The sequence below is a fragment of the Leuciscus leuciscus genome (assembly GCF_965113295.1).
Source record: "Leuciscus leuciscus genome assembly, chromosome: 6".
Classification (NCBI taxonomy): domain Eukaryota; kingdom Metazoa; phylum Chordata; class Actinopteri; order Cypriniformes; family Leuciscidae; genus Leuciscus; species Leuciscus leuciscus.
Window position 1 is genome coordinate 12405489 of NC_138730.1, and position 25835 is coordinate 12431323.

The 25835-nt window shown below is 41.6% G+C and overlaps 2 protein-coding genes across 2 annotated transcripts; both read left to right on the forward strand.

Moving 5' to 3' along the window:
- Positions 1 to 1588: 1588 nt before the first annotated feature.
- aqp1a.1 (aquaporin 1a (Colton blood group), tandem duplicate 1) lies at positions 1589 to 6344 on the forward strand. The gene is made up of 4 exons (XM_082171832.1): positions 1589 to 2017; positions 3313 to 3477; positions 3736 to 3816; positions 5266 to 6344. Exons 1-4 carry the CDS (start codon positions 1661 to 1663, stop codon positions 5443 to 5445), a joined length of 783 nt encoding a protein of 260 aa, XP_082027958.1. The 5' UTR covers positions 1589 to 1660; the 3' UTR covers positions 5446 to 6344.
- An 11743-nt stretch (positions 6345 to 18087) lies between these two features.
- LOC309500524 (uncharacterized protein) lies at positions 18088 to 19809 on the forward strand (the record flags this gene model as incomplete). The annotated part of the gene is made up of 2 exons (XM_082172133.1): positions 18088 to 18354; positions 18604 to 19809. The coding sequence occupies exons 1-2, from the start codon at positions 18142 to 18144 to the stop codon at positions 19807 to 19809; spliced, it is 1419 nt and encodes a 472-aa protein (XP_082028259.1). The 5' UTR covers positions 18088 to 18141.
- Positions 19810 to 25835: the final 6026 nt, after the last annotated feature.

Genomic DNA, 25835 nt, shown 5'->3' on the forward strand with positions numbered 1-25835 from the left:
GTCATCATTAACAACCATCAGTTGACGGATATTGGTGTTGAGCTGTGTTTATGTGTGTGCATGTGTGTGTGTGTGTGGGCGTGGTCGCTGATGATTCTCCGGGAGAATCAGCGCCAGCTGATTCTAATCACCAGCGCCTATTTATTCTCACCTCTTGCGTCTTGTGTTTGTCAGATTGTTGTTTTGTTGGATAATTCCCTGTGCAGTATCTATACCTCCTCGTGTCTCCATGCTATCAGCCTGTTCTTCGTGTTAGAGGTCTCACCTTCGTTGTTTCCTGTTGTCATCTGAGTTCCAGTCTTCACGTCAGCTTCATCACTCCGGGATTATTACTTCACTCTTCTGACTCATCGGACGACCGAGTTGCTCATTTGCAAACCTGCGCTACCTATAGGACTGTTCCAGTGTTTCTTCCATTGTCTGGTTACTGTTATCTACAATAAACCAGTTTTACTTGCTATTGCCTCTTCTGTTCTCTTTCCCGTGACAGAAATGCAGTCTCATTCCAGCCACTAGCGGCAGGTAGAGGGCGGAACTGGAGAGCATAGGCACTGACAGAATTATTGGCTTGGCATAAATTGAATAATTGGTCGTGAACAGATAGTTCCGAGGCGGTTTGTCCAAACACTTCTTTAAAGTGACTGAGGAAAGCTGAGAGTGAAGTGACGATTGGGGCATTGGATTGCCACAGTGATTGAGCCCACTGTAGGGCGCGTCCAGACAGCAGCGAGATGACAAATGCTACCCTGGCGCGATCAGTGGTGAACTGGTGAGACTGCATCTCAAAATACAGTGAGCATTGTAGAAGGAACCCGCTGCAATCTGAATTCATAGGAATTAGCAACCTCATAAAATGTGTACGAATTGCTGTGAGATCTGATTGGATATTTCCTACTGACACTCTACAGCATAAGATCTAAATAACTCGCTTAAAAACATTTCTTTGGGGCAAAAATACTAGCATGCCTAAGACTTTTGCACAGTACTGTATATATATATATTTGTATTATTATTTTTTAAATATTTTTTTTATGTAACAATGCAGAAAGTAATCTGTGATGGGTACGTTTAGTGGTAAGGGAACCGAATATAAAGTTTGTACAGTATAAAACCATCATATCTATGGAAAGTTCCCATAAAACATGAAAACTCAACACACCCATCCCACTACTGAAAATTACATACAGTATTTCTTTGACAAGGAAAAACTGCCCAGCCAAAAGTGTGGTCACACCTGAATGAATTCATGTTTCTCATGGTCTTGAAAATTCAGTGTGCAGAGCTGTAATCTGTAATGCGTAATCTCCAAATATAGCTTTGATGAAATTACTAATATTATTTTTATAGTTGAGCTGCTCATAGCACTCAAATCAACTGGAAATTTATGTTTAAATAAGCTCAGATCTTGCACTTCTCTGAGATACTTAGTGTCAATGAAACAAGAGTTAAGAAGCAGGGAAAAAACTAAAGATGTCTCATTAGTTTCGCCTGCCTTTTTTCTTCTCTCTCACTCACTCTTTCTGCTCCTGAAGCTTAAACCCGCCTCCTGTTTCATTAGTAGGACCTGCCCTATAAATACTCTCTTTTGGCAGAGAAATGTACTTAGTGCCCACAGAAATCCTCTCCTTCACACAGCTGAGAGTGCCCAGAGCTGCCAGTCATGAAGGAGCTAAAGAGCAAGGCGTTCTGGAGGGCTGTTTTGGCTGAGCTGGTCGGCATGACCCTTTTCATCTTCCTGAGCATTACAGCTGCAGTTGGAAACACCAACAATGACAAACCAGATCAGGAGGTCAAGGTGGCACTTGCATTCGGGTTGTCCATTGCCACTCTTGCCCAAAGCCTCGGTCACATCAGTGGAGCTCACCTGAATCCAGCTGTGACGCTGGGCTTGCTGGCCAGCTGTCAGATCAGCTTGCTGAAGGCTGTGATGTATATCGTGGCCCAGATGTTCGGTGCAGCGTTGGCGAGTGGCATTGTGTATGGCGTCACGAAAGGGGACACCCTGGGGCTGAACACGGTGAGTGAGCGGATCCTTCTTATCTCTGCTAAGTCACCTGTTCTTCTCTTAGTCCCTGTTCAGTTCACTTACAACTTTGAACTGTCTTTACTGGAATAAGCCAAGTCTAGAAATGGATTAAATTTGTTTTAATTTCATGGATTAATAAATAGTTACAAGGAAAGAAGGACACATTTTGAATTTTGGGTAACACTTTATTTTATGGTGTTCTTGTTACATATTACATGTACTTACCATAGTAATAACAGTAAATTATGCATAAATACATGCAACTAATCCTCAACCAAACCCTAACCCTAAAATGTACTGTTATTGCTATAACAAGGACACTGTAAAATAAAGTTTTACCCAAAATTCAAAATGTGTCCTTCTTTCCTTGTAACTATTTGTAATAAACTATTTGTAACTTGTAAATGCATAATTTACTGTTATTGCTATGGTAAGTACATGTAATATTTGTAACAATGACACAGTAAAATATAGTGTTACCTAAATTTGTTTTTTACTATTTTAAGTCAAGTCAATATTATGAACAAATCATTATGGGTTAATCCAACAGAAGTAATTTTAAGGTTCGAATAACAAAAAAAATCCCACTTTTTTCTGTATACTGAAAGTAATGTACTACTCTGGTTTAAATTACAGTATATATTAAAATGTTAGAAATGTACTTAATAACAGTCGGTAAACAGAGAAACCCACACGTTAGAATCCGTCACTATGAATGGGCGTGTGGGCAGACAAGATCTGATGATAAACTTATCATGGCTGTTCAGAGGCAGTGTTCTTTCTAGTGAATATACTTTCTGAACATTTCAAGAAGGCGTAATGTACTTATTTGCTTTGCTAAAGCTGCTGGCTGTCAATGTCATGTTGTTATTGCTGAGTGACATCAGAGCGCTGTCCTCTGACCTAAAAACTATTTCTAACTTAATTACATCTTGCTTATACATCATAAAATGAGTCTCTGAGTGTTTCTTCTGCTTTAAGTTTTTCTATATAATATATATATATATATATACAGTAGTCAACATTTGAAGTGGATCATAACCTTTCATCAAAGTTATACATGAATTTATACCCGGTCTTGTCTTAGGACAGCTTTGATGAACTTTTTTGATCCACTTCAAATGTTGACTACTGTAGTTGTGATGTCCATGCATTCAAATAAACTTTTACTATGTGTGTGTATATATATATATATATATATATATATATATATATATATATATATATAATTTAATTAATAAAATTTTTGTATTTATTTATATATATATATTTTATTTTTACTACAGATCAGCAGCGATATCTCTGCAGGTCAAGGTGTTGGTATTGAACTCTTCGCTACCTTCCAGCTAGTGTTGTGTGTCTTAGCAACCACAGACAAAAGAAGGCGGGATGTGTCAGGCTCCGCCCCTCTGGCCATCGGCCTCAGCGTTTGCCTGGGACATTTGACAGCCGTGAGTAATCAGCATTCAGACATCTACTGCTACTTTTTCTTTGCATGAGCATTCCTGTAACTGTTGTAAATATTGCCAGGGTTACCATATGAATATAAAAAGCAACATCACACAAACAGAGCAATGTTTAGCTATGTAAATCAGTTTCTGCTTTAGGAAAAATGTAAATAAAGTAGCCCAACCAATTAAAAAAATTTGCGCTCAATCTCCCATGACCCCCAACATTGTCTCCATCCTCTTTTGTTTGTCTTTCTGTAGATCAGTTTCACGGGATGTGGAATCAATCCAGCTCGATCCTTTGGTCCGGCAGTAATTCTGAGAGATTTTACCAACCACTGGGTAAAATTACATTTCTGTTTTCACCTTTGCAAATTAATACATGCTATCTGAACATATCTAGAGAATGCAGATGTTAATTGTAAACCTTTCAGGATCTTATCAGAAGACAGAATCAGCTAATGTTGAACTTTTATAGTTAATGAGTAACAATGATATTGTTTTAGATGAATGCCTAGTCAAGAATAATCTATAGTTAACTTAGTTTTAACTTAGTCATGTTTGTGTATTGTTTGCTAAAGGTTTCTTAGTGTACTCAGGGTCGCAGATAGCACATGTTCATGGCAGAGATTACTATTTAAAGTGCATGTTTTCATCCGGTATTTTACCTCAGATGTAGAGAATTTGCTCATTTGCTATATAATGTTGAATAGAAATGTCTTTTAAGATGTTTATCAGATGTGTATGTGCTTTCTAGGGTTAGTGATACACTGTCAGAAATAGGGGTACAGTAGGAGTCCATTTCTGTCCCCCAAGGTACAATCTACACTAACGTACCCCATAGGGCTTATTATTGGACCTCAAGGTATATGTACCTATTTGAGGGTCAAAATGCATTAAAAGGTATATGTACCGTTTCTTTTAAAGGTTAAGGTACAATATTGTACCCTTGAGGGTACAGCCCCAGTGACAAGCCATTGTACCCCTAGAGGTACAATTATGTACTTTATTTTCTGAGAGTGTATGAACAAACCGCTTACCTGAAGTATGTTTGGTACGGACATGAATGATACCTTAAAATGTGTGGCTTGTTGAGAAGAGATGTGCTATTAAGAACATCTGATGTCAAGTCAAGTTACCTTTATTTATATAGCGCTTCATACATTACAGATTGTTTCAAAGCAGCTTTACAGTGATAACAGGAAAATAATGCGTTTCGACTTGTTCAGCTGAAGTTAGTTCAGTGTTGATTCAGTTCCATTGCAAAGATCATCAATTATTAAATTAGTTCATTTTATCTATAAAGTACTTCTACAAAAAAGAAGTCATCGTCCAGCTCAGTTCAGTTCTCATACAACAGTGTCAGTGTAGTCAGATCAATAATATCGTTGAATATTAAGTTTCCTCAACTAAGCAAGCCAGAGGCGACAGTGGCAAGGAACCAAAACTCCATCAGTGACAGAATGGAGGAAAAAACCTTGGGAGAAACCAGACTCAGTCGCTCAATTCTCCTCTGGCCAATGAACAAACAGTGTATAATTATGATTCAGGCTGCGTTACTAATTACACTGCATACTTACATTTGAGTAGAACTTGAGTCATATTTGGGAACCAAACTAACAAGGATATGCAACCAATCTCTAGCATTGACAACAAATCAGAAAAAGTGTAGCACTGGCATGCACCCTCAGATGTTGTTTATGATATTACCATAAGATGTCCTTCCATAAACGCAAATATTTTTATACTGTTCCTAAAGGATGTTTGAAATGATTTCTTCACTGTTTTCAGGTGTACTGGGTCGGCCCTATGTGTGGAGGTGTGGCAGCCGCGCTGGTCTATGACTTTCTGCTCTTCCCTAAACTGGACGACTTCCCTGAGCGCGTGAGAGTGCTGGTCTCCGGCCCAAACACAGACTATGAGGTCAACGGTACTGACGACCCCCCTGCTGTAGAGATGTCTTCAAAGTGATGCAATACTCGGCATATTTAGTGAATGATATTCATCAAGACCAGAAAATATCTGTAAATATATCCTTTCCCTACAGGGAAATAGCATTCATTTTAAATTTACTATATGACAGTGTGGAGTTGCAAATGTAAAACCATTTATGTAGTTGCTCAAAAGGACAGTTGGCATTTTGTATTGACTGATTTGAGTTTTGTATTAATGTTTTTACTCTTATTTAGTGAAACAGTATGTACCTCAGGAAAATTATACAGTTTTTCACTATTTTTTTAAATTTCACATATAAGCTTTCAAAATTTAGATTCACTTTTTGTGAACTTCACTCTGTATTGTATTATGTGTACACTATGATGTTGTTTTTTGTAATTAAACTTCAGGATGTTTAATCTAAAATATAAGAAGTTTTTCTTCAAATTACTAATGAAAGTCAAATGACAAAAAGCTTAAATATTAGTTGAGATTTTCTATTTGAAATGAACATTTGCACTACATATCAATCAAATATATCAATCTCGATAAGATTTTTTTGAATCAATAATGTATTTCTTGGGGTGTAATATTTTTGAACAAGCCTGCTGTGTTTTAAAATGTGAGCAACCATCACACAATCTTCTGACTGTAAAACAAAACTAAACCTAAGTGCAGCTTATTTTACAGATAGTGACAGAGATACAAAATAAACAGAACCAAACTTAGACTACACTTGAACTATGAACCATTATAATAGAAACTCATTGACAGAGAAAAAACTCAAACAAAACTCAACAAGGTGTAGGGAAACGAGGGCTGTAAATACAAGGGCTAACAAGACACCGGTGGGAACAATCAGGAAATCACAAAGGGGAAACAGGAAAAGGAACAGGAAATACAATTTCTACAAAATTACAGACTAGAAAACAAAATGATGTTTTATTAACAAAGTTCGGGAGGAGCAGGTTCAGATAATTAACCAAATTATGCACAGCTGGAGATTAATCAGTAATGAACTCAATGACAGAGTATAAATTCACAGCAGACCTATCTCTGTTCATTGAAAGTTTGTCAGCATCCCTCCTCCACCCCATCTTCTCACTTCCAGTTCCATCTACACTTACCAACTGGGGGGAGTACTCTGGGTTCGGGCCTAACTCCGAGCTCGGAGCCCTCCCCCCGGACAGCACGCCAAATACGCATGAACTTATTGTACTAATTATATGTAGATGTGAACTCGTGAAACAAAACAAAAAAGCACATTTCAATATCAAGTTTTTATATATTTTTTTAGTGTGCTATCTTAAACGTTTAACATTTAGCTTTCAATATATGTACTATAATTAGTCGATAACAAATTTTGTTTCTTTTACTGCTTATTCAAAAGTGCTAAATTCATTTTTTTTTTAAATGCACATCTGTGGTGTATGGCAGGCCACACATCTTACTGTTGAATACTGTGTGATTTCTAAGTCACCTCGAAAAGCATCTGCTAAATGAATAAGGCCAGGTTTCACAGACAGGGCTTAGATTAAGCCAGGATTAGGCCTTAGTTCAATTAGGACATTTAAGTAGCTTTTATAAACGTGCCTTAGAAAAAAAAAAAAACATTACTGATGGGCTTCTTGAGACAAAACAAAGACACTGCCATATTTTAAGATATACTGTATCAGAGTAAGTTGCTTTCAGTTAAAACAGCTCAAACATGCATTTCAGTCTGAGACTAGCTTAAGCCTCGTCTGTGAAAGCAGAGGTAAATGTATTAAACCTTCTCTACTTATACTACAGATTAAAGGTCTTTCATCGTTTTTTTCACATTACAGAGCAATTGAAAAAATCTAAATATTTCTGTGGGCAAAGTCGAGACATTTAACATATATTTAGCTCAGCTTGTACAACCGATCCATCCATCGATCTTGCAGTGCTGGGAATGCTGGAGCCTGTCCAACGTCTCCAATATACGTTTTTTAAATGTTTTACATTTTAAAATGTTATTTTATTTAACACACTGGGGTGTTAAACAATAGTATTTTAAATATGTGATTACATATAAGCAAAATGGCATAAGTGTGGTGTATGACTGTGAGCAGTGAGCTTAGATATAACTGGTTACTACAGAGCTCATTGATCATTGTTTTTGGCTGTAAAGATGAATAGAACTTCTGTTTAGAGAAAACATGATAATGCAAAACCTGTTTCATAAAATGACCTTTAACCTTAACAGCTCGGTTTGGCTGTTTAAATGTATGATACATTTAAAATCTCTTGCTCTTTTTGATTGCTGTCTGGAAAATGGATGAAAGATTATACGAGGAGGTTAGAAAGTACATGCATTTGTTCAACTCTGGCCTAAAGGATTATAAAGATGTGTAAAGGGGTTATATCTCTTATTGAGAGATCGACCGACAGTACACGTCAAATGGAGTACACTTTGAAAGGCCAAGTATACTTTGGGCTTTAAAGCCACCCATGCCACCAAACCTGTCCCTAACTTTACCCGTATCCCACCTCAATAGCAGCAGAACTGTTTTGGGTGACACTTTATTTTACAGTGTCCTTGTTACACGTTACATGTAACAATAACTATAAATTATGCATAATTACATGCAACTAACCCTAAACCAACCTCTCATCCTAACTCTAACCCTATAGTAAGTACATGTAGTAAATTATTATTACTCAGAACTTAAATGTGTAATTATACTGTAACACAGACACCTTAAAATAACGTGGTTACACTTTACTTTAAGGTGTCATTGTTACAGTGTAATTATATATTTAAGTACTGAGTAATAATAATTAACTACATGTGCTTACTATAGGGTTAGGGTAGGATTAGGATTAGGTTGAGGGTTAGTTGCATGTAATTATGAATAATTTACTGTTATTACTATGGTAAGTACATGTAACATATGTAACAAGGACACTGTAAAATAAAGTGTTACCAATAATGTGTAACCCTGTTTTGCAGTACAACATGAACACAGTAAGTACATTGTACCTAACTATTGATTGATTGATTAATTGACAAAGTATGCAAATGGGGGAGGGGTAATTTTCATGCCAAAATGTCGCAATGCAAAAAATCTTAACTTAATTTTGCAGATATAGTTTTTATTTTATTTTATTTTATTTTATTTTATTTTATTTTTTTATTTTATTTTTTTTTATTTTATTTTATTTTATTTTATTTTATTTTATTTTATTTTATTTTATTTTATTTTATTTTATTTTATTTTTTTTTATTTTTTTTTATTTTATTTTATTTTATTTTATTTTATTTTCGTTTGGATTTCGGAGTGAACTGTGACCTGGACATTTTTGTATGTGTGTTACATAAGCCATAGAGGGATATGAAACAGTGTGTGATACATGCTTTTCCAAGGACGGTGTCTGAACAGCACAGACAAAAATAACAATAATTTGTTAATTTTCCTATTTTTGGACACAAACACCAATTTGTATCTAGCAATATGAATCATTTATAAATAAGAATATCAATATTATACAAATTATGTAATTGTTCATCATTGCATTGCTGATGTTGATTTTTAAGACCGTGTCAGTTTTATGGTCTGTGATACTGTTTGCAAGTGGTAATGATTTACCATGATTTTCTTTCATATTGGCTTTACTGAGAAGAGGAAAGCAATGTGTTGTTTTTAAATCTCACTGTCAATATACAATATAATTAGATGGAAATATTTCATACAGGTGCATAAGCCATCACGTGCTTCTGTAATGAGTTTTAATGGACTATAGCTACCCCATGGATAACCCCTGGAAGCCCACCTCCCTCCTTTGTGCATCTTATCCTGTCTCGTATCCTGTTCCACACCAAGGAATGTCACATCTCTTTTCCATATTGTTCAAAATGTCATGTAGTAAACCAGTGTTGTGACAAGAGTGTCACGAATAAGTAGCCCAATAATAAATACATTTTCTGCATAATTAAAAACAATGTTGTATTCCAAATTTGAGTGCATACGTTACAAATGAGTCTGAGTCCACTGAGACATTTTGTAATGTAATTTAGAAAGATATATTTTCATTGCAAATTATAAAAGTTGAATTGAAAATTAACATGAATTTGAGGATGTCTCAAAATAACAATAATAAAGCTGTAACAATCGGTCTAATTCTACAACAGTATGGAAATCCACACCACAGCTATAATAATAATGACAGAGGAACAATATGATTTTTCCAGCTGGTATAATAATAATAATGACAGCCAAGCAGAATCCATATGGGTTTAAAGGATTTAAATGCTATATAACAATATTTGTTATAGTTTTTGTTTTTGTTCATTTATAGTTGTTGTTATTGGTGTAAACAGGTCTTTAGCCCCTGCTGGTAGATGTCATTACTACAAACTGTGCGGGCAAAAGAATCTTTCTCCATTGATGGCTGTTTAAATCTAGCTGTGTATTCTGACTAAATACACAATTTGCAACATAAAAATGATGATTATTTCATTATACTAATGATGATGTGATATTTTTAAATGCTTTTCCCTGTCTGCCTTTGCCGTCCCATCTCAGGATAGTCACTATACTTAAGGACTTGTGCTGCATTCCAGACTTGTGCCGCATACCCCTTCATGAGGCGTCACTTGACTTTATGGCGGCGACCAACGAGCATAGAGAGCTGGTTTATACAACAGTGTAATCCTGCAATAGGTTAATATTTTCAAGAGGGTCACCAGTCGTTATGTTTAGGGTTATGTGTTGGTAAGGAGAAAATCAACTAAATTAAAATAATTAAAATAATGAATCCTTCCTAAAAGTTAATAATACAAATACAGAATTGAAAAGTAAAAGTGTCCTAGGACTGGGGTTTTGCAGGATTGTACGAATCGGTTTGTGTGGAATATAAAATACAGGAATTTGAAAACTATTACATACTGGTAGTTAATACCATTATATTTGACATTATGGTTTAAAAGTTTTGGATAACAAATGACATGTACTAATTTTGGGACAATATGAACACTGCTTATATTTGTGATTTTGCAATAATTGGCAGAACATGAAATGGCCCCATCTTGTGGTGTGATTGACTGGAACGCACTGAGCTTGAAAGTGGGACAAGTTTCTCCTTGGATATTCCCACTTCTGACTTGGATTTGGTGCCATCAGTCAATCAGTGTTGTCACTTCCATCACAACCAACAATATTGCCAAACTACAATTTGATCAAAAGTTTGTGTAGGTTACCAAGGAGATAACAGTGTTATTAGTGAAGAGCAAGTATTTCAAGCACAATTCAAGTATTTTGTACACAATCTCCTATCAGGCTGTAATTTTGTCATATCAGTGATCATATAATTTCATTGTGTATTGAAGAAGGTTGTTTACACCACGCTCTCTGATCTTGTATGTTGCCCCGTTTTGATAACATCAAGTACATCAAGAATTCAGTTAAAAAAGTTCAGTTTAGGAAACAAACACTTGTTGTAAAACGATTCTGACATTTTATTTCTACCACGCCATCATTTCTACCGCAGAATACATTTGAAATCATGGTGGAAATATTTGTGTTGTTTCAGAAATTTTTTTATAATTCAAGTGTGATTGTAGAAATTTTATTTTCTAAAAGTCCATGTTATCAAAAGTGTCCATAACAGTTTAGAAGAAGTCAACAATTTGGTGTAGAAATATAATAATGTCTTTAAAAGTGTATTATAACTTTATAATTATGAAAACTCTCTTATGTGCAATTTAAATTAATTGTTAATTGATACAAATGTTTAATTGGTACAAATCAGTTGTTCATTTTAACTTTTAATATTATAATAGGCCTAATGTACCAACTGACAGAATTCTCTCTACTCTGTAGTTTACAACATTAATTGAGAAAAAATTTTTCGACATGAATTGTACATGATAGACAGTTTATCTAGATTAATCGATATCAAATCAAACTGAATGAAGATCGGAATTAACCCTTAGGTTGTGTTCGGTCATTTTAACCCAAAGAGGATTTTATTAACCCAAAAATTCTAGTTAACGTTATCACGTTGGACTAAAACTTACTGACTTTACTCACCCAGGGTATAAGTAGGCCTACTTCTCCCACATTTTTTGAGAACTTTTGTACATTTTTGTGATTTCCCCTTGTTACACTTGAGATGTTCTCGGTCAAAAATGACCATCCAACAAAATGTTGCTTTTAAATCTCTCATTACCCTATATTATCATCAAATGTTGGATTTCAATCTTTTTGTCAGCTTGTTTTCATTCAATTAGGACAGTTTTTGTATTTCTTTTCGGAACTGATTTTTGGCAACATTGAATACAATTAAAAAATATTCTGTACAACTTAGCACACTAGTGTACTTTAATGTAGGAAGTTTGTTTTGAAATGCTTTTAATTTGTACAATATTGAACAAAGTCAACACTTGTGGTGTTCCCAATGACCAGCCCACAAAAAAAAAAATGCTTAAAATTCTTTCGTTATGCTATATTGTTGTAATATTTCTTGATTTCTGTGTGTGCCTAAAATTTTTTTTATATATTTTAATTTTTATTGATTTGATCATTTGGATTTCATTGAAAAGGCAAAAAATATGATGCTGTACAAGGACAGTGCTGCTATAATTAATAAAGTAAACCTAACTCAGAAATTGGGCTCTATATGAGTTCAGTGATTCAGGTCAAATGATTGTGAAATAATGATTATGTTACAGTAAAACACAGCCAACACCATCAGATCACCTTTTGAAATGACGTTTTTCTCCTTCAGTGATTCTGCTTGTTAACATCAGGTGTCTTCAATGTTGGCAATAAAAAATAAAGAGTTCTTAATTCATCTTTGACGTCTGTCTGTTATTCAGATATTTTTGTTTAAAACTTTTTTTTGTAAATTTTACTAATTTTAAATGGTTAACTTTTAAGGAATTAATTTGATTAATTATTACTCAATTCTAATTTGTTAAATTGAATTAATAATATTGCTTGTAATCTGTTGCCACAATTTTATTGAGTAGATATAGGGGTCAGGTGGGTGGAAATGTCATCAAAAGTCTTGGCCATTGCTGTCTCAAGTTCCATACTGAAGTCATATGTTTCTGAGTGTCCTAGTCATGAAAGGATGGTTGTGAGCTACAAAGACAGAAAATTGCTTTAGTAAATATCAAAATCAAATACTTGTATCAAAAAGAGTTCAGCATTGACAATGTAGGACCTCGTAAGCAGTAAATTAACCTATAACTCACCTGTTTGCTTCAATAGAGGTGTCGAAGTGTGGTATATAGGAGGATGTGCTTTGGGAGTTTCCACTTGCTGTTAGTTGCTGCTCGACACACATCTTGTGTAATTGAATAGACCAGCCTCTATGTCTTCTCACACTTTTCGCCATCAAGTGTCCCAGTCACCACTGAGCTCAGAAATTGTACTGCCTTTTCTGTTTCAAGTGTTACATTTTTTTAAATCTAATATTTATATTTATGAAAACCTCCTGGATCTGGATCTGTTTTTTAAATTAAAGATTATTGCAAAAAGTAAAAAATAAAAATACATTTATTAATTTGGAGTGTTTTTTATGGACTGTGTGAACATTGTTCATTAGGCAATAAAATGTACAATAAAAACTAGTTAAAATGAATATATTGGTCAAGTTAAGACTATTGAATGTCTGTATGGCTACAGTATGTCTGCTCTTTGAAAGTAAAACACATAGGCTAGCCTCACAAGCACAGGATTCAGAAAAAAAAAAAAGTAGTGTTGTTTTAGGTGTACAATATCTATATGTATTGCCTTAAATGTACATTTATGTTTTTACACATCAGCTTGGATACTTGCATGGTTAAAAAACTGCTAATTTCAAGACGCTGACATCACGTCAGGATCATAAGAGGATAATATCAATCTTAAGTGACAGCCAATTATGTAGCTGGGACCAGAAGCTATTGGACACTGGGCAAAAAAAAAAAAAACATGTGTTCCAGAGTCTCATCAGCCATCTCACAAAATACACAAGGGTCTACATCAAATTTGAATCTTTTTCTAAGAAAGTCAGCTACCGGGTATATCTTAAAGGTTATTTTAAAGTGAGTCTCTTTGACTTTTGGGTAAATGGGCCAATTAATGAATTTAAAATGTGTTTTTTTCTATGGACAATGCAACCATATTCGGAACCTGTACGCACAATCCTCTGTTAAAAACAAAAAAACAATTTAGATTTCAAAGCATCATTAATAAATGTATTATTACTATTGTCAACTAAAGTACAATCATTAATAACTAAATTTGGTAATGTTGGTAAGGGTCTTATTCTTGTATATAACAATGTGCTTTGAATTGACTGTAATAATGCTACAGGTATTGCTTTACAGATCTTATTGTATTCTCTATTTGTACAGTTTAAATTATATTTGTCTAAGAAATCTTTATATTTCAAGAAGTTACCATTATCATCTATAACGTCATTCACAAACACAATGCCCTTTTCATACCAATCATACCTGAACAATGATTTCCTATTGATTATAATGACCCTATTATTCCATAAGGTGGATCCATGTGGAGAAAAGTTATGGGTGAATATCATTTGGAGAATTTGTTTGTGGAAGTCTGATCATTTAACAGGAATTTGGTCACCTCAAAATCACATTGCAAAAGAAAATCAAGCCCTCCTACTTTTTTAATAGATGTCTAGGTATGTGAAACCACATAGAATCTGGTTGTGATAAATATGTTTTCAACCAGTTAATCTTAAAGGTCCCACACATTAATTCAAAGTCCAAGGCTTTGATACCACCCATGTCATACTCTTTAACGAGCTGTGATTTCTTAATATAATGGGTTTTATTTTTCCACAGGAATTGGAAAATAATTGAATTGGCTTTCTTAATATTACCGGAAGAAACATACAGGGAGTGACATGGATAAATTCCTTTGGAAATACCTTCTGTTTTAGATAGAGTAACTCTACCAAAGATAGTGAGGTCTCTGGTAAGCCATCGACTCAAAGATTTCTTCATATCTATTAATTGGTTACTTCAGATTTAACCTCGATTGAAGAGATAATGGAATCCGTTGATGAGTGAATGGGAAGTAGCTCACATTTTTTAATATTGAGGGTTAATCCTGAAGCTTTAGAGAAAATCGAGACTGAATCAAGGGCAACATCAACCATGAATTTATTTCTTAAAAGGATTGCTGTGTCATCTGCAAATTGACTAATTTTAAATTCCTTTTCAAATATTGAGATCCCATGCAAATCGGGGTTCTGTTTCATTCTTACTGACCGCCAGAGGCAGTGTAAACACTATGGATTATCGCAGCGCCAGCTAGATAGGTCGAGAGAATATACCAACAAAGTCACGTGGCGTGACGTATGCTGAGCCCTGGAGGTTTATAGGCTACAGTAGCTCAGCACTCTACCTCTTTCGCTTTCTCGCCTGGTTGAGATAGGTTGTATTTGGTTGAGTGATTATTCGCGCTGTCAAGTGCAGCTTACAAGAGCAGCGAGATTCGTCCTCACAAGCTGTGACAGCGCGCGTCTACGCCATTTCAAGGATTTGGAGTAAATTAATAGCGCTTGGTGAGTTCTGTTTTTCTATTTGAATTTATATTGCTTCGTCGGTAACACTGTGCCTCTCGGTGCAATCCGGTGGCTTGTGTTTTTCCGCGCCTATGAGTTAACGGTCTCCCGCTGACAGATCTACTCACTTTTCTTGTTCCTCGGTTCAATCCGCCGGCCATTTTAGACATTTTCTCTTTTTCGTGAGATATTTGTTGGTATTACCTGTCGGTTCATCCGAGGTAATAGTTTTATTTTATTTTTATTATTTTTTCATCCCGCTTAACTTAACCTTACGGTCATTTCCGAGGGTGTTATTAGCGAGTAACTATGGCTCACAGCTCGATCGCCACTGGTTTTCCACTGACTTGTAAGCTGTGCCCTAATAATCTTCTCCCTGATGACGGTCATGACATCTGCCCGTCGTGTTTGGGTGTTCAACATCTGCGAGAGGCTCTCACGGACCCGTGCATGCACTGCAGCCTTTTGCCTATGTCGGAACGACGGCTCCGTCTTGCCGAATTAGACCCTAATTCAACAGTGAAGCTTGGGCAGTTAGATGTAGCCCCTTCGCGCACTCGGAAGCGCAGGGCGTCGGCGGCGGCTGGTGCTCCCCTCCCATCTAAGAAGGCCAAATCGCGAAGTGATGAACAGTCACATGTTGAGAAAAGTTCACTTTCTATGACGGTATCGGCGCTTTCTTCTGAGATGGCAGAGCTGAAACGCCTGCTTCACTCGCTTCAGCCTGTCACATCTGCTGCACCAGTGAAGATGACACAGGAGGATGAGAATGTTCAGAATCAGGGAGCTGAGGAAGAAGCTCTTGATTCCCCTTGTTTTTCTCATTGTTCAGAGTTTGATGTGCTTTCTACAAGTGCTTCAGATTCCTTTTTTCACGATCATGGGGTTACTATGGATGTTGCTGCACAACCATCACCTCAGGCTGTTTTCACTGGTTACCCAGCAGCAGAGGGGTCTAGTGGAGGGTCAGTTCAGTCGTCTGGACAAGCCCAGTCCTCCTCCGATGATACTTTGGCTGTGCTTCGAATGGCAGTTGCCCGTCTAGGACTTGATGAGTCACCTGTCCAATCTGCCCAAACAAATGTGTTTTTCAGACAGACCACAGCTGCAACTTCTTTTGCCATGCCACCATGTAAGGATTTTGTGGCTGAATTCTCAAATGCTCTCACTGGTTCTGGTCCGCCTAAGCGGCGCTCTAAGATTACTCGAACGCTAGCATCTATGGCTGAAGCAGATTCTATCGGGGTGGGTCGTGCTCCGGAAATAGAGCAGCCTGTGGCAGCCTTGGTGGTGTCTCCTGATGAGGCTCTACGAGGGAATGTGCGATGTCCCAGTGCGCAATGCGGTCGTACAGATTCCTTGCTAAAAAAGGCATATGAATCTGTTGCCTACATTACTCGAGCAGAAAACACAATCTGCCAGTTACTTCTTGCTGCCACCAGTACGCTGGAACCTGCAAATGCGGATCCCTCTATTTCACAATTTCTGCAAACTGCTCTGTTGGCAACAGGCCATGTGACCCGCGAGCTGGGTAGTCTTACAGCCACGCTTCTGGCAGCCCGCCGCCAAGTGTGGCTTGCCAAAGCACGACTGCCGGAGGACTGTAAGAAAACCTTGAGAGATCTTCCATTTGTTCCCGGCATCTTTTTGGTCCAAATGTTCCGGAACTATTGGAAAAGAGGGTAGAGCTGTCTGAAGCCACTCGTCAACTGACACAGGTGCAGCGCAACCCTTCCTTTAGGATGCCAGCGGTTCAGACCCGACATCACTATGTCACATCGGAGCAACGTTTCCGCCGGCACGCTACAGTCACAGCCCCCTCAAAGACCTCGTGTTCCTGAAGATGCGAGAGTTTTTCGCCCACCTCATCTGCAGTTTCCAGGAGGACCCCGTCAGCGTCCCCCCGCGAACACTAAAAATCGCACACATAAAGCCTGAGACAGTCAGGCCGGCAGTCGATCGTTTTTCAATAGATCAACTGGAGTACTGGAGATCCAACACAGCAGACCCCTGGGTGTTGGTGACTCTGAGCAGGGGATATACTCTACAGTTTCGACGCCGGCCTCCCAGATTTTCAAGAATTGTTCCTACGATTGTCAGAGACGCGGTTCGCGCAGTGGCTCTCTCTCTGGAAATTTGTTCACTGTTAGAGAAGGGAGCCATAGAAAAAGTTCATCCCCTCGTTCAGGGAGACGGGTTCTATTCGACATATTTTCTTGTTCCGAAGAAGGACGCTGGTTTCCGCCCAATTCTCGATTTGAGGCTTCTGAATTTGTTCCTGGAGGTCCTTCCTTTTCGAATGCTGCGCACAGCCGATGTTCTTCGGTCTGTGACTGCAGACGATTGGTTTGTAAGTGTCGACCTGAAAGATGCATACTTTCACGTCCCAATTGCTGTACATCACAGAAAGTTTCTGCGTTTCAGTTTCCTGAATCAAGCTTACCAGTTCAAAGTGCTACCCTTCGGCCTTTCCCTTGCTCCTCGCGTCTTCACAAGGTGTGTGAGCGCAGCTCTGTCTCCTCTTTGGATGAAAGGTATGCGTATTCTTCCTTATTTGGACGACTGGCTTCTCTGTGCCCCAACAGAGCAGCAGGCTGTACAAGACTCCAGACTGCTTTTGAGACATGTGCAGAAGCTGGGGTTTTCTGTGAACGAGAAAAAGAGCCGTCTGATTCCATCACAGACCACTACGTTCATAGGAATGACCCTGAATTCCTGTTTAATGTCTGCCTCCCTGTCTCAGGAACGTGTGACGAACATTCTGAAACTTTTGGCTCGCTTTCGCCCGGGGGTGTCTTTGCAGTACGAGGTGGTCCTACGACTGATAGGGATGTTAACAGCGGCTACAGTGGTGATCCCCCTGGTTTACTCCACCTCAGACCACTCCAGTTATGGAACAACAGTTTGCGGCTAGATCCCACCAGGCATCGCCATCGACTGGTTATAATTTCTCACCGTTGCATATGTGCGTTGAGGCAGTGGAGACAGTTAGAGTTTCTGAAGGCTGGAGTGCCTCTGGGTGTTGTTCCCTCTCGTCGGGAGTTGGTCACAACAGACGCTTCCCTCACAGGATGGGGGGCAACGTGGAATCGGAGGGGTATTTGCGGGACACCGATCCAGGCCACAGAACATATCAACCTGCTGGAACTAAGAGCAGTGTTTTTGGCTCTAAAGTACTTCATGCCGGTTCTGGCAGGCCGCCATGTTCTCGTTCGGTCCGACAATACCTCAACAGTGTTCCATCTGAACCACCAGGGCGGCACGAGATCCCGCAGGTCTTTACGGCTGACTCACGAGATCCTGACATGGTGTCAGCCACAACTCGCTTCACTGAGGGCAGCTCATATTCCAGGAGCGTGCAACCAGACAGCGGATGCTCTTTCCAGGGATCAGGTACATCCAGGGGAATGGAGGCTTCATCCAGATGTAGTGCAGGAGATCTGGCTGCGATTTGGAAGAGCAGAGGTGGATCTTTTTGCTTCAGAGATGACCACCCACTGCCGATTATGGTTCGCAAGGACGGAAGTGTCCAGCCCTCCTGGGCCAGGATGCGTTGTCTCACGAATGGCCGAACTGCCTGCTATATGCGTTTCCACCTATCCCTCTGTTATGGGAGACGTTGCACAGGATCTCCCTGTGCAGGCACAGAGTGTTACTTGTGGCACCACGGTGGCCAGCCAGACCATGGTTTCCTTTGTTGCTGATACTTCTGACAGGAAATCCATGGAAGCTTCCCCCCAGGAAGGACCTCCTCTCCCAGCTGGAGGCCAGTGTCTGGCACCCGGACCCGGCTCGTCTGCAGCTTTGGGTCTGGCCATTGCGCTAAATCCTTCCCTGGAGCGTTGTGACCCTGCTGTTATTCACACCATCTCTAATGCTAGGGCTCCTTCCACACGACAGATTTATGCTTCCCGTTGGAAGCTTTTTTCTGCATGGTGTGAGGAACAGGGGCTCGATCCTGCAACATGTGACATTCCGAGTATCTTAAGCTTTCTTCAACGTTTACTGGAGGAAGGAAAAGCAGCTTCCACGTTGAAAGTGTACGTAGCTGCGATTTCTGCATATCATGTTCCAGTTGGTGGCTCTTCTCTTGGCTCTCACAGTCTTGTCTGCAGTTTTCTGAAGGGCGTGTGCCGTCTGAACCCTGCTCGGAATCCTCATTTTCCTGTGTGGGATTTGTCACTCGTGCTTGCATTCCTGTGCTCACCCCAGTTTGAGCCCTTGCGAAGCATTGACATTAAATGGTTGTCCTTGAAGACTTCTTTTTTGTTAGCTATTGCTACTGCGAAACGAGTAAGTGAGTTGCACGCGCTGTCTGTTAGCGAACTGTGCTTGCGCTGGTTACCGGATGACTCTGGGGTGGTTCTACGACCCAATCCTTCTTTTCTTCCGAAGGTCCTTCTTCCTCAGTTCATAAATCAGCACATTGAACTGGCCTCTTTTCAGACTTCTTCCGGGTCTGATTCAAGTGCCCAACTTTTGTGTCCTGTTCGTGCCTTGAAGTGTTATGTGAACTCTACTGTTCAATTTAGACAGTCAGACCAGTTATTTGTCTGCTATGGTGGTGTGAAGAAAGGTGCTCCAGTGTCTAAGCAGAGGTTGTCGAACTGGATAGTAGAGACCATTACGCTAGCTTACAAGGCAGCAGGGAGACCACTGCCTTGGGGACTAACTTGCCATTCCACTAGGGCCATCTCATCTTCATGGGCTGTTTTTAGAGGAGTTTCCCTGGTGGATATCTGCACTGCTGCTACCTGGGCGTCTCCATGCACGTTTGCCCGGTTTTATAAGGTCAGCGTTGCTGCTCATCATGCTGTTAGTTCTGCGGTTCTTCTGGAGCAGCCTTAATTTCATCAGGTGGGTGGCATTCCTCATGACTATGTTGGAATGTGTCATCCATAGTGTTTACACTGCCTCTGGCGGTCAGTAAGAATGAAACAGAACGCTAGTTACGCATGTAACTGTGGTTATGTGAATTCTGGATGACCGCCAGAGTTCTCAGTCACTCGGAATGCGCGAGAAAGGCGTACCGAGGTAGAGTGCTGAGCTACTGTAGCCTATAAACCTCCAGGGCTCAGCATACGTCACGCCACGTGACTTTGTTGGTATATTCTCTCGACCTATCTAGCTGGCGCTGCGATAATCCATAGTGTTTACACTGCCTCTGGCGGTCATCCAGAATTCACAGAACCACAGTTACATGCGTATCTAGCGTTTTGATTAATGAGCATGATAAGTGATTGGGTGGGCAGAATAAACAGTCATACCAGGATTCAGGGACACAGACCTATATATGTCAGTATAAAACATCTTAATTATTTTACAAAAATTGTTCCCAAAACCTAAAAAATCTAAGACTTCAAATAAAAAGGCATGTTCAACATGTTATAAAAATCTAGAAATAAAATAAAGGCATCAGTATCAATGAGATCTCGATAGTCAAGCATGTCTAGTAGCAATCTGGTATGATTATGTATATTTCTACCCCTCATGAAAGCTGATTGACACTCATCAATAATATGTGATAATCCCTCATTCATACGATTAGCATAGGCAAGTGCCAATAATTTATAATCGTTACATAACAAGGTAATTGGTCTCCAGTTATATAAAAGATTATCTTTGTTAGTGTCACGGTAGACGTATTCTCTGTTCCTTTTAGTCTCGTGTTTATGTTGTTGTGTGAGCGCGTGTGCAGTGGGTGTGTGTATGACATCACCTGATCCGCTCCAGCTGATCATCATCACTTCACCAGCTGCAAGCAATTCACTCTTCTATAAATACTCACCGTTGTTGTATCATCCTTGTCAGATCGTTGGTTGATGTCCTCCGTGTTGGTGTTCCGGTGTCCGTTCCTGCCTTGTGTTCCTGTTCCCGTTCTTCGTGGATTTTGTCGTCTTCTCACCGTCACCGTCACAGCACTTCGTCACGGATCCTGACCATCTTGTCCCTGCGTCACCCATCTCACATCTGCTTGTACTGTTGACTGTGTTGCCGTAATAAATTATACTTGCACTTGCTTCCTGTCTCATCTAGTCATTATGACAGAACGATCTGACCACGGAATGGAAGCAGCGAGCGCGGATTCTGGAACATTGGAAGAGTTTATTCATCACAGTATCCGAAGAATGGATTCGCAACAACAAGAGATCGGCGACACGGGTCGCGCAGTACAAGCCCTGGTGACGCAGGTGTCCGAGCTCACCCAGCAGATCCATCGCCTACAGATTCCCGCTGCGCCGCCCACACCGGCTGTTCCCCCCGCAACACCTGCAAGACCTTCCCAGTCCGAGCCTCGTCTACCCACACCGGAGACCTATTCAGGTGAACCAGCTTTTTGTAGAGCATTCTTGACGCGTTGTTCAATGCACTTTGCTCTTCAACCACAGACTTTCAGTACGGAACAGGCCAAAGTGGCGTTCGTTATCACCTTGCTGACTGGGAAGGCGGCACTCTGGGGAACGGCGGTGTGGGAGAATCAACATCCATGCTGCGCCTCGTTCCAGACCCTCTCCGCCGAGATGAAGAAGGTCTTTGACCGAGCGCTTTCGGGGAGAGAGGCTGCCAGGACATTGGCGGATCTTCGTCAAGGTGAAAGATCAGTTTCAGATTTTTCTATCGAATTCCGGACCCTGGCGGCGGAGTGCGGCTGGAACGAGGAGGCGCAGTGGGATATGTTCCTGCATGGGTTGGCTGACCACGTCCAGAAGGTGATCTACGCCTTGGATCTACCTACCACACTGAACGGGTTGATTGACTTGGCTCTGCGGGTGGACGCTCGGCTATCCAGGATCGAACGTCGAGTCCCGTCCACCCGTACCTTCGGAGGGGTCGACGGTTCAAGATCCAACGGCAGGGACGTGGTCAGCCCAGTCTACGATCCCGAGCCCATGCAGGTGGGTCGAGCTCGGCTTTCCCGGGAGGAGAGGGAGAGGCGGAGGTCCCAGGGCCTTTGCCTATATTGTGGAGGAGCGGGACATTTTTCATACAACTGCCCGGTAAAAGGCCAAGCCCGATAGTAAACTTGAGGCTACTATCGGGTGGGATCTCCGCCAGGAAGACCTCATCAGCTGTTACATCTACCTCCACGCTCCTCCCGGTAAGACTAAGATGGTCAGTCCACCAGCACGACTGTCGAGCACTTCTGGATTCTGGGGCTGAAGGTAATTTTATGGACCACTCATTCGCACAACAGTTACAGATTCCCCTCAAACCTCTCACTCACAGAATCGCAGTTCACGCTCTAAATGGACAGACACTTCCCACCATTTCACTATCCACTGAAGAATTAACCCTCATCACTTCTGGTAACCACTCTGAGACTATTTCATTCTACATCATGGATTCACCTCTGGCACCCGTCGTCCTCGGACATCCCTGGCTCATTCAACACAACCCTCGAGTGGACTGGCATCATAGAGTCGTGCTGGAGTGGAGCAAGGAATGTCATAAGTCTTGTCTCGTGTCTGCTTGTTCGTCTGTGCCTGTTTCTGTTTTTCAGGAGGAAACAGGGGATTTGTCTAACGTGCCCGCGGAGTATCTGGACCTGAAGGAAGTGTTCAGTAAGTCTCGTGCTGCTTCTCTTCCTCCGCATCGTCCCTATGACTGTGCGATAGATCTACTGCCAGGTAAGTCTCCGCCTAAGGGCAAGTTATATTCACTCTCTATTCCGGAGAGGGAGGCTATGGAGAAATACATTTCTGATTCTCTAGCAACCAAGTTCATTCGCCCTTCCTCTTCTCCAGCGGGGGCGGGGTTCTTTTTTGTGGGGAAGAAGGACGGTTCTCTGCGACCTTGTATTGACTACCGGGGGTTGAATAACATCACGGTAAAGAATACTTATCCTTTGCCGTTGATGTCTTCAGCCTTCGAGAGGTTGCAGGGAGCGTCCATCTTCACTAAATTGGACTTGCGTAACGCTTATCATTTGGTTCGCATTAGGGAGGGGGATGAGTGGAAGACTGCCTTTAACACCCCCAGGGGGCACTTTGAATATTTGGTCATGCCCTTCGGGCTGTCCAACTCCCCGGCAGTTTTCCAAGCACTGGTCAATGATGTGTTGCGAGATATGATCGATCAGTTCATATATGTCTACCTGGACGACATATTGATTTTTTCTTCTTCTCTCCAGGAACATGTGCAACACGTCCGACGAGTGCTTCTGAGGTTGCTAGAGAATGGGCTTTTTGTCAAGGCGGAGAAATGCGAATTCCATGCACAGTCAGTTCCTTTCCTTGGGTACATCGTGTCATCTGAGGGGATGCGGATGGACCCTGAGAAGATCAAGGCTGTGGTAGATTGGCCAAGCCCGGATTCTCGCAAGGCCCTGCAGAGGTTCCTGGGGTTCGCCAACTTCTATCGGCGTTTTATTCGCAATTTCAGCCAACTAGTCGCACCTCTGACCGCCTTGACCTCCCCCAGAACGACGTTCAGGTGGTCTAACACAGCCGAGGCTGTGTTTACCAAACTGAAAGGCCGCTTTGTTTCAGCCCCCATTCTTGTCGCCCCTGATCCATCACGTCAGTTCGTGGTGGAGGTCGACGCGTCAGAGGTGGGAGTAGGTGCAGTGTTGTCCCAACGCTCCCCTGTAGACGACAAGGTGCATCCATGCGCGTTTTTTTCTCATCGGTTGTCCCCGGCAGAACGTAATTACGACATTGGCAACAGGGATTTGTTGGCAGTTAAGCTAGCGTTGGAGGAATGGCGCCACTGGTTAGAAGGGTCAGGGGTACCTTTTATCGTCTGGACTGATCACAAGAATTTAGAGTATATTCGCACTGCTAAAAGACTGAACTCCAGGCAGGCTCGGTGGGCACTTTTTTTCGGTCGTTTCGATTTTTCTATTTCGTACCGCCCGGGTTCTAAGAACATCAAACCCGACTCTCTATCTCGCATATTTGATTTTTCCGCACGCCCGACTACTCCCGAGTGCATTTTGCCCGAAACTCTAGTCGTTTCCACACTCTCATGGGAGATCGAATCGAGGGTCCAGAAGGCCTTAGAAGGGGTAACGCCTCCGCCGGGTGTCCACCGAGCCGCTTATTCGTGCCGGAGGGATTACGGTCCGACGTTATCCAGTGGGGTCATGGTTCCAACGTGGCGTGCCATCCAGGAGTTAATCGGACTAGTTTTTTAGTCAAGCAACGATTCTGGTGGCCACGTATGGCTCGCGACATTCACGATTTTGTCTTGGCTTGCTCGGTTTGTGCCACTGGTAAGACTTCCAATCGACCTCCTGATGGGTTACTTCAACCGTTGTCGGTTCCTTCGAGACCCTGGTCCCATATCGCTCTAGATTTCATTACCGCCCTCCCACCCTCTCAAGGGAACACGGTCGTTTTGACCGCGGTGGACCGGTTCTCGAAGGCAGCCCATTTTGTCCCCTTACCCAAATTACCCTCAGCTAAGGAGACAGCGGTAGCCGTCGTAGACCACGTCTTTCGCTTACATGGCCTCCCGATTGACGTGGTCTCTGACAGGGGACCCCAGTTTGTGTCCAAATTTTGGCGAGAATTTTGTAGATTACTGGGGGCGACGGTTAGTCTGTCCTCAGGGTTTCATCCCCAGAGCAATGGTCAGACCGAGAGAGCCAACCAAGATTTGGAAAGGGTGTTGCGATGTTTGGTGTCCAAGAATCCTTCCTCATGGAGCCAGCAACTCTCTTTGGTGGAGTACGCTCACAACACGTTGCCAGTGTCGGCCACGGGCCTTTCTCCATTTGAGTGTAGTGTAGGTTACCAGCCACCTATTTTTCCCAGTCTGGAATCCGAGGTTGCGGTTCCCTCCGCTCACGCCTTTGTCCAGAGGTGTCATCGTACTTGGACTAGAGCCCGTGAGACTCTACTCCAAGTGGGAGCGCGCACCAAGGCCAAGGCCGATCGCCACAGGTCGAAGCCTCCCGTATACGTCGTGGGTCAAAAAGTGTGGCTTTCTACTAAGAACATTCCTTTGCGTACCGTCTCTAATAAGCTTGCACCTAAATTTATTGGCCCGTTTACTGTCACCAAAGTCATTAGTCCGGTGGCAGTCCGCCTCAAATTGCCTCCCGCGTACAGGAGGATTCATCCCGCCTTCCATGTGTCCAAGATTAAACCAGTGTTTCATTCTCACATTAATCCGCCTGTCCCGGTTCCTCCCCCACCGCGACTCGTAGATGGGGAGACCACTTATTCGGTTAATCGTATTCTGGACTCTAGGCGGAGGGGACGCGGATTTCAGTACTTGGTGGACTGGGAAGGTTACGGTCCGGAGGAGAGAAGTTGGGTTCCTACTAGGGACATACTGGATCACTACCTTATCGATGATTACAATCGCCAGGTAGGTTCCCTTGGGAGCGCCAGGAGGAGACCTGTTTGCGTCTCAAGAAAACGCTCACTGTCAAGAATTTTTCTCCAAGAGCAGGAGCGCACTGTCCCATGTGTGGCCCCGCCGCCCGCTCTATGCTTTTCCCCCCGTCTCTCTCGTGCCTCAGGTGATAGAACGGATCAGGGAAGAAGGATGCTCAGTACTGCTGGTAGCACCGTTCTGGAAAAACCAACCTTGGTTCCCAGCCGTGATGCAGTTAGCAAGTACTGCCCCGTGGCCAGTACTGGGCCATCAACGGGTACATGTTGGACTCCCTAAAGGAGTATTAAACACGATCACGCAGGCTAGAGCTCCGTCTACAAGACGACTCTATTCTTCGAAATGGTCAGTGTTTTCGGGCTGGTGCACAGCCCGTAGTGTGTCACCCACAAACTGTGATGTGACGGAGGTGCTTTCCTTCCTACAAGAGCTGTTGGATGGGGGCAGGGCCCCCTCCACGCTCAAAGTTTATGTGGCGGCTATAGCAGCGTTCTCAGAAACAACGCTTGGTCAGTCAATAGGAAGGAACG

Bases quoted from the DNA above. Each gene is read 5' to 3' on its own strand.
- aqp1a.1 (XM_082171832.1), top strand. From the start codon at position 1,661: ATGAAGGAGCTAAAGAGCAAGGCGTTCTGGAGGGCTGTTTTGGCTGAG. The intron at 2,018-3,312 runs GTGAGTGAGCGG...TTTTTACTACAG, and splicing joins ACACCCTGGGGCTGAACACG to ATCAGCAGCGATATCTCTGC. The intron at 3,817-5,265 runs GTAAAATTACAT...CACTGTTTTCAG, and splicing joins GAGATTTTACCAACCACTGG to GTGTACTGGGTCGGCCCTAT.